At 37.6% G+C, this 12,500-nt stretch overlaps 3 protein-coding genes across 7 annotated transcripts in view; 2 read left to right on the plus strand and 1 right to left on the minus strand.

Annotated features, from left to right (window-relative positions):
• LOC133655183 (protein S100-B-like) overlaps positions 1-4,114 on the minus strand; it is a 56,442-nt gene extending 52,328 nt beyond the window's left edge. For 2 of the 3 annotated variants that reach the window (XM_062055134.1, XM_062055147.1), the window contains exon 1: positions 1-3,328. This exon is cut by the window's left edge and continues 856 nt beyond it. The gene's annotated coding sequence lies outside the window, so the exon portion shown is untranslated. Of the gene's footprint in view, positions 3,329-4,001 lie in introns of those variants that run through there. The other variant, XM_062055141.1, reaches the window with a different exon arrangement.
• LOC133655258 (EEF1A lysine methyltransferase 3-like) overlaps positions 1-12,500 on the plus strand; it is a 477,733-nt gene that overhangs the window by 138,724 nt on the left and 326,509 nt on the right. The gene's annotated exons all lie outside the window — the stretch shown is intronic.
• The window catches only part of inpp1 (inositol polyphosphate-1-phosphatase), a 27,437-nt gene continuing 18,457 nt past the window's right edge, over positions 3,521-12,500 (plus strand). Inside the window, exons 1-4 of one of the 3 annotated variants that reach the window (XM_062055112.1) lie at positions 3,521-3,711; positions 6,712-6,777; positions 9,769-9,974; positions 11,187-11,247. In XM_062055112.1, the coding sequence (XP_061911096.1) occupies positions 9,771-9,974; positions 11,187-11,247 (265 nt within the window). In that variant the 5' untranslated portion in view covers positions 3,521-3,711; positions 6,712-6,777; positions 9,769-9,770. The remainder of the gene's footprint in view (positions 3,712-6,711; positions 6,778-9,768; positions 9,975-11,186; positions 11,248-12,500) is intronic. The other 2 variants (XM_062055103.1, XM_062055097.1) reach the window with 2 other exon arrangements.

Here is a 12,500-nt window from a genome sequence, read left to right on the forward strand (position 1 = left end):
ATTCCAGGAGTTTCCAGAATTCCTGCTTTTCCAAAGCCCTATTTCCACCCTTTTTTCTGGCGATTACTCCTTCCACATTTTTCAACCCACTTCAACCGTTCCACCGTCAAATCATTCCTCTTAATCAGGACAAAAAACAAAGTTGCTTTTTGAATTGGAAAAAATTCCCGGTTTTCCCGAAATTCCAGGAATGCTGTAATACCATTTCTCAATTAAGAATGTTACTACTACATTTCTCGTCCAATTTGAAAAATTTTCACACCAACTATTTCAACTCATTTAGACCATTCAAGTTTTTCTTTTTTCTTTTTCTACCATTTCTACCATTACCGCTTTTCCTGAAATTCCCAATTTTTTCTGAAATTCCCATTGAAATCAATGTGACATTCTTCAAAGTTCCACAATTCCCACATTTTTCATCTGATTCAAACCATTTCACCTTAAACAAATTCCCCTAATCCTGGACATTCAAACTATCATTTTCCAAGTTCCAAAAAATTCCAGGATTTTCCAGAATTCCTGCTTTTCCAAAGCCCCATTTCCACCCTTTTTTCTGCCGACTACTCTTTCCACATTTTTCAACCCACTTCAACCATTCTACCGCCAAATCATTCTTCTTAATTAGGACAAAAAACAAACTTATTTTTTGAACTGCAAAAATTCCCGGTTTCCCCGGAATTCCAGGAATGCCGTAATACCATTTCTCAATTAAAAATGTTACTACTTCAACATTTCTCATCCGATTTGAAAAATTTTCACACCAACCATTTCAACATTCGGGTCTTTTAACATTTTCCAAAAAATTACCACTTTTCCAGAAATTACCAAATTTCCATGAAATTCTCTTTGAAATGAATGGGACATTTTTCAAAGTTCCACAACCTTCCACTTTTTTTTTTTTTATCAGAATCAAACTGTTTCAACTTCAAAATATTCAGCCTGTTCAGGAAATGTGTGCTCCCTTTCAACATCTATAAAAGAAATTCACGGATTTCCTAGAAATCCCAGTTTTTAGTGACATTTTCCCCATTCAAAATGAATTGGCCATTTTTCAAACTTCCACAATTCCCACATTTTTCATCTGATTCAAACCATTCCACCTTCAACATATTCCACTCATCCTGGACATTCAAACTATTATTTTACCAAGTTCAAAAAAATTCCAGGAGTTTCCAGAATTCCTTCTTTTCCAAAGCCCCATTTCCACCCTTTTTTCTGGGGACTACTCCTTCCACATTTTTCAACACATTTCAACCATTCTACCGTAAAAACATTCTTCTTATTCAGGACATAAAACGAAGTTGTTTTTTGAACTGCAAAAATTCCCGGTTGTCCCGAAATTCCAGGAATGCCGTAGTACCATTTCTCAATTAAAAATGTTACTACTACAACATTTCTCGTCCGATTTGAAAAATGTTGACACCAACCATTTCAACTCATTTAGACCATTCAAGTTTTTTTGTTTTTTTTACCATTTCTTTTTTTTTTGCATTTTCCCTATAATGAATTGGCCATTTTTCAAACTTCCACAATTCCCACATTTTTCAACCGATTCAAACCATTCCACCTTCAACACATCCAACTCATCCTGGACATTCAAACTACCATTTTTCCACATTCAACAAATTTCCAGGAATTCCTGGGTTTTTTTTCTAACCCTATTTCCAACCTTTTTTGTTTGACTACTAATCTTTATTTTTTCATCCCATTTCAACTGTTCCACTGTCAAAACATTTTTCTTAGTCAGGACAAAAAAACAAGTTAGATTAGGAACTAGAAACATTCCCGGTTTTCCCGAAATTCCAGGAATTCCATAATACCATTTTTCAATTAAAAAACGTTTAATACTTCAACATTTCTTGACCGATTTAAACAATTCCAACACCAACCAATTCAGCTTATTCAGGACATTCATGCTCCTAATCATTTAAAAAAAAAATCTCGCTATTTCCAAATTTCCAGAAAGTTCCTATTAAAATGAATGGGACATTTTTCCAAGTTGCACAATTCCCACATTTTTCAACCTACCGGTATTCAAACCATTCCAACATCAACACATTCAATTCATCCTTGACATTCAAACTAACACTTTCCCAAGTTTCAAACCATATTCCGGTTTTCCTGGAAATTCAAACTCTTCAACATTCAAACCATTCCAACATTCAAACTATTTCAGCGTTTAAACGATTTTAACATTTAAACAATTTCTACATTCATCCTGCGTTCCATTAGCATTTCAATTCAGAGTCAGCTTTTCAACATTCAAACCATTCCAACATTCAAACTATTCTTACATTCATACTACATTCTGTCAGCATTTCAGTTCAACTTCAGCATTGGAGCATTCACATGCAATCCCTTCAGGAATTGCTTCTTCTAGTTCTTCTTCTTCTCCAGATTTTGGCGCGCTCTACTTTCCACATTTTTCTTTCCATTCAAACCGTTCCAACTTCAAACTGTTAAGCCTATTGGGGAATCGCGGGCTTTCCCTTGACAAATTCCCAGAATTCCCAGAATTCCAGGTTTTCCGGGACATTTTTCCCATTCAAAATGAATTGGCCATTTTTCTATCTACCACCATTTCCACATTTTTCAACCTATTCAAACCATTCCACCATCCTGGACATTCAAACTAAAATTTTTCCAAGTTCAAATGAAATCAAGGATTTTCCAGAATTCCTGCTTTTCCAAAGCCCTATTTCCACCCTTTTTTCTGGCGATTACTCCTTCCACATTTTTCAATCCACTTCAGTAGTTTTTTGAACAGGAAAAATTCCAACTTTTCCCGAAATTCCCAATTCTTTCTGAAATTCCCATTGAAATCAATGTGACATAATTCCTTTTTTTTTTTTTTTTTTTGCATTTTCCCTATTCATAATGAATTGGCCATTTTTCAAACTTCCACAATCACTACATTCTGTCAGCATTTCACTTCAACTTCAGCATTGGAGCATTCACACGCAATCCCTTCAGGAATTGCTTCTTCTAGTTCTTCTTCTTCTCCAGATTTTGGCGCGCTCTACCTTCCACATTTTTCTTCCCATTCAAACCGTTCCAACTTCAAACTGTTCAGCATATTCGGGAATCGCGGGCTTTCCCTTGACAAATTCCCAAAATTTCATAGAATTCCATTTTTCAAACTACCACCATTTCCACATTTTCCAATAATTTCGACTTTTTTTCCCATGATTTTGACTTTTTAGCTCATAATTTTGACTCTTTAAATCATAATAATGACTTTTTATCTTATTATAATTCACCATTTGGAAAAAAGTTTTAGTGGCGGAAACGGGCTTCCGTGTAAGACGCATGAAATTTACGAAACACAAAAAAAACAAGAAAAGACGAAGTTCAGGGGATGTTTTTAAATTAACAGAACTGATAGAAATAAACCAAAACTATTTTTGTATTTTTGTATTTAGAATCATATGAAGCTTGAACCTTGGATTGCAATTGAACGCACCGCGCGCCGCCACTTCCTGTTGTGTCGTCCACCCCCCCCCCCCCGCTCTTCCGGGTTGTCTGGACTTGAACGCACCACCGCCCACCTCCCTTCGTCTCAAACTAGCTCCTCTGACGTCAAGAAAGTGGAGCACTAAAAGGCTGTGTCACTAATGCACACGTGAAATTCTGCGGCCACTCTCGGTAACGAAACCAAGGCCAGGGAAAAGACACTTTGAGCCAGGACGACGAGGCGACGCCGGGTTATAGGTAAGCAGCTTTTTACATTCCTTTGCTGCCTGAGTGTGAAACAAGCTAACATACACACGGAACGCCCGGATAAAAAGCGCAATTATCGTGTTCAAGTCACGATAAACACACATTTGCTTATATAGACGCTTGTGTTTCCGTTTTTTTGAAAGCATAAATCAACAGTAAGGTTCGAAATTGTGTTCTATCTACATGTTGCTGTATTTGTATGTTATTTTTATGTTTGGCAATCGTTTTATTTCAAGTGTGTATGATCTGAGTCTTTAGATATCTGGCAACAACAGACTCACCGGAAACACACGCAGATGATTGTAGGTATGAATAGGTAGATGGGACACGCCCCTTTGAGCGACGTTAGTGGGGGAACGAAAACCGAAACAACTAAAATGTCAGCACATTGTGCTGCACAACACACCGGTGTGAACAAGGACACTGGGAATAAGCAATCATAGGTACAGTCCTCAAAATTCTACACACAATACCCCATAATGAGAATGTTGAAACGTTTTTAGAGCTTTTTTGCACATTCATTAAAATTAATAACACTAAGAACTCACACGTTTTGCTGGATTGCAATCACGTGACCTCGAGGCACCTCCAGGTTTCAGACGATGGTCTAGAACAGGGGTGTCAAACTCATTTTAGCTGAGGGGCCGCGTGGAGAAAAATCTGTGCACACCCGGGCCGGACTATTAAAATCGTGGCGTTAAAACTAAAAAAAAATAAAGACAACCTTAGATTGTTTTCTTTGTCTTACTTTGGCCCAAAATAGAACAAACACATTTTGAAAATATTACACACAAAAAATTACCGGCAGCGGTAAAGTTTAGATCCATGAAGGAAAGAAGAATGTGAATGAATGTTTATAACTGAATATATTTACATATGCATAAAAATGTGTTTTCTTTTGTATTCTTTTTTTAAATGAATGAAGTAATGTTTATGACAACCTTTTTCCAAAACACAATATAGAATGTGAGATATAACAGGATAATGCATACATTTATCATTTGTTTTCAAAACGCTTACAAAAAAGGGGGACCCCAAACATTTACTGTGAGACCCCATTTTTATGACTTGATGGGAACCCTATTTTGAAAATTCCTAGTGCTAATACTGAATGGAGTATTGGTGCGGCCGGTTCTAATACTAATCAAATATCATCCCGGGGGCCATAGATCATTAATTTGCGGGCCTTGACTTTGACACCACTGGTCTAGAGTCCCATTAAGCTACTGTTTATTTACCTGCATCAATGCAGATTTGGGTGTATTTTGAAAGGTTTAGAGGCAAATATAAAAGCGATTATGCATAAAAAATTTAAATGCAATGGAGTGGATTTTTACACTCTTAAGAAAAATTATTTTTGAAAGATTTAAACTCGCTACTACCTCATTTCATTTGATAGTTACTGCATTTAAAGAAGAAAATAATGGAAGCACATCATGTCTTTACATCTGAGAGGTCCACAAATTAAACATTAATCAGTGAAAGATAAAGTTGGATTTATTGATGCATCGTTAAGTAACATATTTTAATTGACATAACGAGTGCTGCTGTGATCGTGATGCTAATGAGAAAAAAGGATAAGTTTGTTTGCAGTTGATTTCCTGCTACAAATATTACTTTCATGTCTGCAGTTGTTTTTATGCTGTGAAGTTGATATTGTGTCTCATTATTTAGCTGTAGATGTCCCTGTTGTTCAGAAATGTTTGCCAGCAATATCAAGATTCAGAGATGTATTCATCTACTTTATTAATACTATGAAGGATATTTTCTTGATGCTAACAAATATCACCAAAGACGCTATAATGTGGCCATCTGTGTCCAATTAAGCACTTGTCTTTCCTGCACAACAACTAAGTTTCAGTTTCTGTTATGAAAATGGAGAATGAAAATAGGGTGGATTGGAGCAACAATCACAATATTTATTACTAGGACTTGACATGACGTTAATTTATTTGCACAAGCAGGTCTTCTAGTTATATTTAGGCACAGCAACCACAAAAGAACACTAACTAATGCCATCTCTTGGCATGAAACCATTCAAAACAGGGATGCTCGTGTATGCAGTACTCCCGCCACCCCGCAGGTGGCAACAGCGGAGCATATGTGTCACAATGAAGCAGCAGCTGCTGAATAGAAGAAGATGGCACTATCGACAATGATAAAAATCTAAACAAATCGCAAAAATTAGACTTTTAACGGCGACTGGACAACAAAGTATGAATGTATTGAAATTGCCGACTAGGTGATGTCTTTTGTATTCATGGTCGTGTTGTTTTTGGCTGTTTAACTCTGGCGATTAAATCTAGTTTAATACATTTAGTCCTAAATTTGACCAGCAGAGGGCGATAAAGCATTAGAGAGGGTGCATGGTAGGGCTGGGTGATATGGCCTTTTATTAAAATCTCGATATTTTTAGGCCATGTCACGATACACGATATATATCTCGATATTTTTCCTTAGCCTTGAATGAACACTTGATGCATATAATCACAACAGTATGATGATTCTATGTGTCTACATTAAAACATTCTTGTTCATACTGCATTAATATATGCTCATTTTAAAGGCCTACTGACATGACATTTTTTTATTTAAACGGGGATAGCAGATCCATTCTATGTGTCATACTTGATCATTTCGCGATATTGCCATATTTTTGCTGAAAGGATTTAGTATAGAACAACGACGATAAAGTTAGCAACTTTTGGTCTCTGATAAAAAAAGCCTTGCCCCTACCGGAAGTAGCGTGACGACACCGGAGGAACGACTGCTCACATTTTCCTATTGTTTACACCAGCAGGGAGAGAGATTCAGACCGAGAAAGCGACGATTACCCCATTAATTTGAGCGAGGATGAAAGATTTGTGGATGAGGCACGTGAAAGTGAAGGACTAGCGTGCAGTGCAGAACGTATCTTTTTTCGCTCTGACCGTAACTTAGGTACAAGGGTTCATTGAATTCCACACTTTCTCCTTTTTCTTGTCACATGAGGGGGTTCGCAGCTCGCTGCAGGGTTGTTCTTCCAGTGCAAAGACGGCTCCGGACGACAGCGTGAAGGTAGGCTTGGATTTATTAGACATAAATCACTCAAACTACCACCACAAACGCAAACAATAAAGCAAAAAAGGCAAGCGTGCCTAAAACACAAGTGAAGCTGCTACTGAGCAGAAGCTATGGCATGGGCAAGGACAAAACTTACTTGACATGAACAAGACGTAACCAATATGACAGTCTAGTGCAATGAACGCAGAACGAGTGAACAGAAAGAAAGACTTAAATAACACAGACATGATTAACAAGAGGTGCGTGACTCAAAACGTGAAACAGGTGCGTGACATGACAGGTGAAAACTAATGGGTGACCATGGAAACCAAACAAAACAAGGAAGTGAAACCAGGAACTAAAAAAGAGTCCAAAAACCAAGCAAAACATGGCCAAACAAAAACATGATTAACACAGACATGACATTTCTATTGTGGATCACGGATTTGTATTTTAAACCACCTTGGATACTATATCCTCTTGAAAATGAGAGTCGAGAACGCGAAATGGACATTCACAGTGACTTTTATCTCCACGACAATACATCGGTGAAGCTCTTTAGCTACTGAGCTAACGTGATAGCATCGGGCTTTACTGCATATAGAAACAAAACAAATAAGTCCCTGACTGGAAGGATAGACAGAAGATCAACAATACTACCAAACTCTGGACATGTAAATACACGGTTAATGCTTTCCAGCTTGGCGAAGCTTAGCAATGCGTTACTAATGACGCCATTGAAGCTAACTTAGCTACGGAACCTTGACAGAGCTATGCTAAAAACATTAGCTCTGCACCTACGCCAGCTCTCATCTGCTCATCACGACCGTGCTCACCTGCGTTCCAGCGATCGACGGTACGACGAAGGACTTCACCCGATCACCGATGCGGTTGGCAGCCCGGAGACGGAGGAAGTCAAGGTGAGGTCGTTCTGCTAGTGCGTCTGCTATCCTCAAAGTCCTCCTGGTTGTGTTGCTGTAGTCCGCCGCTAATACACCGATCCCACCTACAGCTTTCTTCTTTGCAGTCTCCATTGTTCATTAAACAAATTGCAAAAGATTCACCAACACAGATACTGTGGAATTTTGGGATGAAAACAGAGCTTTTTTTGTATTGGATTCAATGGGTCCGAATACTTCCGTATCAACCGTTGACGTCACGCGCATACATCATCATATCTAGACGTTTTCAACCGGAAGTGTGGCGGGAAATTTAAAATTGCACTTTGTAAGTTAACCCGGCCGTATTGGCATGTGTTGCAATGTTAAGATTTCATCATTGATATATAAACTATCAGACTGCATGGTCGGTAGCTAGTGGGTTTCAGTAGGCCTTTAAACTTTCATGCAGAGAGGGAAACCACAACTAAGTCAATTTACCAAAACTGTATTTACTAAACAGTGGCACAAACATGCATGTCATTTCCAAACAGAAAGTGCAAGATTGTCAGAGATATTTTAAAACAAGCTATGAGTGCACTTTTGTGCATGATGTCACTAAGATGACATATCAAAACAACACTAAATTAAAGTGCACTTTTTGTACAGAACGCCACTACAATAGTTTAAAACAAATAAAGTGCACTTTTGTGCACGATGTCACACAAGATATTTCCCTAACTGTCAAATATAAATTAGGAAATCAAATAGTGTATGTCCTTCGCTATGTGGTAGGTTACTGCGGACGTCATCTCCTTCTGTTGTTGACTATTTTTTTCATACGGTGTTGATCTGGAAATGGTTGCTTCGGCATTTTGTTGGTGTGGCACCGGCCGAGATGTTGATATGCGCTCCTTATTCTTTAGCGGGTGACTTTTCAAATGATGCTACAAATTAGTAATGCTACTTTTTGTAGCAACGCTTTTGCCGCATACTTGACATATTTCTGTTGTCTGTTCAACATCTTCCCGCTTGAAGCCAAACCACCGCCAGACGATGGACCCTGTGCTGTTTTTCTTGGGAATTAATTATTCCTTCATTTTTTTTTACCAGATTCGCATCTTCTTTCTCTTGTATTACCACTGGCACCGCACCGCTAGCATCACAACTAACTTTACCCATGCTGTTACCTGTCTGCTCCACGAGGGTGTATGACATTGCACGCGCGACAGTATGTGATGTATGTAAGAAGGTGCGCTTGTTTTATGTCTCTGTGAGAAGGAGAGACAAGATAGAGTGAGAAACGCCTGTAGTGTAACAGCTAAAAGCAACTGCGTGAGAACGTATACTCAAATATCACGATATAGTCATTTTCTATATCGCACAGAGACAAACCTGCGATAAATCGAGTATATTCGATATATCGCCCAGCCCTACGTTGACCATTATACGCCTTGTCCATTGACAAGTAAAAAGTCAACGGCGGTCACGGCAAGTAGTTGCCGCAAATGTTGTTCAATTTTTTTTAGGGCATTACGGCAATGAGAGTGCGGTCGCGACAATTGCCGCGGTTGCCGTGGTTAAATTCGAGCCCAGGTCAGTGCATTGTGAAAGCCAATGATTTTATTTTGCAATTAACGAATTGATGAAACATCCAAATTTTGATGTCCGGCCCCTGAGTCCTTGGACTCTTGAAACTGCAGCCCTATTCATGATGTCGTTGAATAGCCCTGGCCTAGTGTGACGTTGTATAGGTCAACCGGAAAATAAATAAATTAAACGCGCTAAAAAGGAAATAAGCACCCCAGAGTGTACGGGAGGCACATGGCGTATGACCCATAGTCGCATTAGAGAGGGTGCATGGGCACTTGGACAAAAAAAAAAAAGTATTTGAGAAATCAGACTAATTTAGTGCATGGAAACGAAGTGAAAGTGATTTTTTCAATCGCAGTTAAAACAGGAAGACATCTTTGAGTTCTTCGAGATGGGTTGTAGGTTTAGCGCTGCAATGACCCACATCCAATCCTTTCCCCCACTTTAATCACTGGAGGCTATAATTAGCACCAATGCAAGCCTCACCGGAACACTGTCCTCTATTCTGATGACAACCTGCTCCTTCTGCATCCAGGCATGGCTGACCTGCTGAAGCTCCTGCTGCGAGTGTCCGAGAAAGCCGCCAACGTCGCTCGCGTCTGCCGGCAGGAGGCTCCTCTCTTTGCGCTCCTGGTCCAGGAGAAGACCGGAGACGATAAGAATAAGAAGTTTATGCAAGACTTCAAGACGCTGGCGGACGTCGTGATCCAGGAGGTGATCCGGCATGACGTCGGTGCTCAGGTACAAAGGGAGAGGGCACCTGGCTTGGTTCATAACAGGGTTTGTCCAAGGTACCTGTCGATGTGGGGTCAATATGATGTCATCATTTCATTTGCTATGATGAATATTAGGGGTGTCCAAAAAAAAAAAAAAAAGTCAGATTAATCTGGTTTTTTATTTGTACTTTATCAATTTAAAAAAAAAAAAAAAACCTTATATATATATATATATATATATATATATATATATATATATATATATATATATATATATATATATATATATATATATATTTTTTTTTTTTTTTTTTTTTTTAAATGTTTGTTTATTTTAATATGTCCTGTGCAGCCACTCAGACAAATCATATTGTTGATGTAGATGATATATATCTGCTGTACACATTTACTTTAGAAAAGAGAAATGTTGGATACTTCTCTTGTTGCCTTTTTTGTATTTTACTTTATTAAATGTTTGGTAAAATTTTATTCAACAAAACCAGATTTATTTTAAGTAATATTTAAATTGATCAGAGCTGTTTGTCTATTTTACAGAGGAATGTAGTTAATCAAAGAACTGGCACCCATTGTAAAAAAAAAAAAAAAAAAAGTTTTGATTTTGAATTGAGAATCGTTTTGAATCGATTCTGAATCGAATCTTTAACCCAAAAATCGAATGGAATCGTGTGGTGGGCAAAGATTCACGGCTCTAATATATATATTTTCATTAAAAAGGCAAAAATACGAATATACACACATGTAAAGCAAAACTGTGTTATAAATAATTAGTATTAACATATATTTGTCTTACATAATATGTTTCAATAATTGTTGTTTATTTAAATTTTCAAGACTCTAGAGACTTCTCTAATCCTTTTAGTGGCTTTGTCTTTACTAGGAACGACTAGCAACAAGGTATCTTTCTGGTGTTATTGTAGACTGTGCTGGAGTTTATAGACCCTTGTGTCCAAAGACGTGTGTGCACGGGAGGGAATGTGTTTAAATATGGCCGTTTGTTAGCATAACGTTGTCAATAAAATTTAAAAAGAGCGTCAAACTTTGTGTCTTTCCTTCTGGACGCTACAATACATTATCTTATTACATTATATTGTTTCTATATGAAAAAAAAATCATTTTTAAGGTGAGGCGGGATATATTTTGCAGTGGCGGTGCGCCACAATCGAATAGTGCGCATGTGGTTTTGCTCATTCGTGTCCTCTTGGTGTTTTGTGTTCAGTTCCCTGAGATGGTGGACTTCATTCATGGGGAAGAATCCAACAAGTTTGAAAACGGACTTGGTAATTATCATGACATCTATGGCGCCTCAAGTACATTACATTCAAAACTACGAAGTTTAACATCTAATTATCCACTAATATGAAAAAAATTACATCGCCTAACAATAAATAAATAATAAATTACTTCATAAAGTAACTTTTTTGATTACGTATTTATCTTTTGACCTGCCACAATATTGTAATGAATTTAAATAAATACCTCAAGTTGAGGGCTTTTTCAGAACATTTTTAGGTGAGATATAAGAAAAGATATTCATTGGAATTAGAAAGGGTTTTTAATCACTTGACCACACTTAACTAGATGAGGTGTGAATGCTCCAATGCTGAAGTTGAACTGAAATGCTGACAGAATGTAGTATGAATGTAAAAATAGTTTGAATGTTGCTATTGTTTAAATGTTGAAGAGTTTGAATTTCCAGGAAAAACGGAATTAGGTTTGGAACTTGGGAAAGTGTTAGTTGGATGAGTGGAATGTGTTGATGTTGGAATGGTTTGAATAGGTTGAAAAATGTGAGGAAATGTGCAACTTGGAAAAATGTCCTATTCATTTCAATGGGATCTTCCTGGAATTTTGGGAAAACGGGATTTAAAAAAAAAAAAGATTACGAGCATGAATGTCCTGAATGAGCTGAAATGGTTGGTGTTGGAATGACCCCGAACGGGACAAGCGATAGACAATGGATGGATGGATGGATGGAATTGTTTAAATCAGTCAAGAAATGTTGAAGTAGTAACAGTTTTTTAATTGAGAAATTGTATTATGGAATTTCGGGAAAACCGGGAATGATTTTAGTTCCTAAACCAACTTGGCTTTTTGTCCTGATTAAGAAAAATGTTTTGACGGTGGAACAGTTGAAATGGGATGGAAAAAGAGTAGTCAAACGCAAAAGGTTGGAAATAGTGTTGGAAATGTTTTGAACGTGGAAAAATGGTAGTTTGAATGTCTGGGTTGAGTTGAATGGGTTGAAGGTGGAATGGTTTGAATCGGTTGAAAAATGTAGGAATTGTGGAAGTTTGAAAAATGGAGAATTCACTTTGAATGGGAAAAATGTCCCTGAAAAGGGGCAATTCTTGGAAATCCGGGATTTTTTTTGAAATTGTTGAAAGAGAGCATACAATTTTGAACCGGCTGAATATTTTGGAGTTGGAATGGTTTGAATCATTTGAAAAATGTGGGAATTGTGGAACTTTGAAAAATGTCCCATTCATTTCAATGGGAGTTTCATGGAAATTTGGGAATTTCGGGAAAAGCC

Source organism: Entelurus aequoreus, linkage group LG01, assembly GCF_033978785.1.
Source record: "Entelurus aequoreus isolate RoL-2023_Sb linkage group LG01, RoL_Eaeq_v1.1, whole genome shotgun sequence".
Taxonomy (NCBI): Eukaryota; Metazoa; Chordata; class Actinopteri; order Syngnathiformes; family Syngnathidae; genus Entelurus; species Entelurus aequoreus.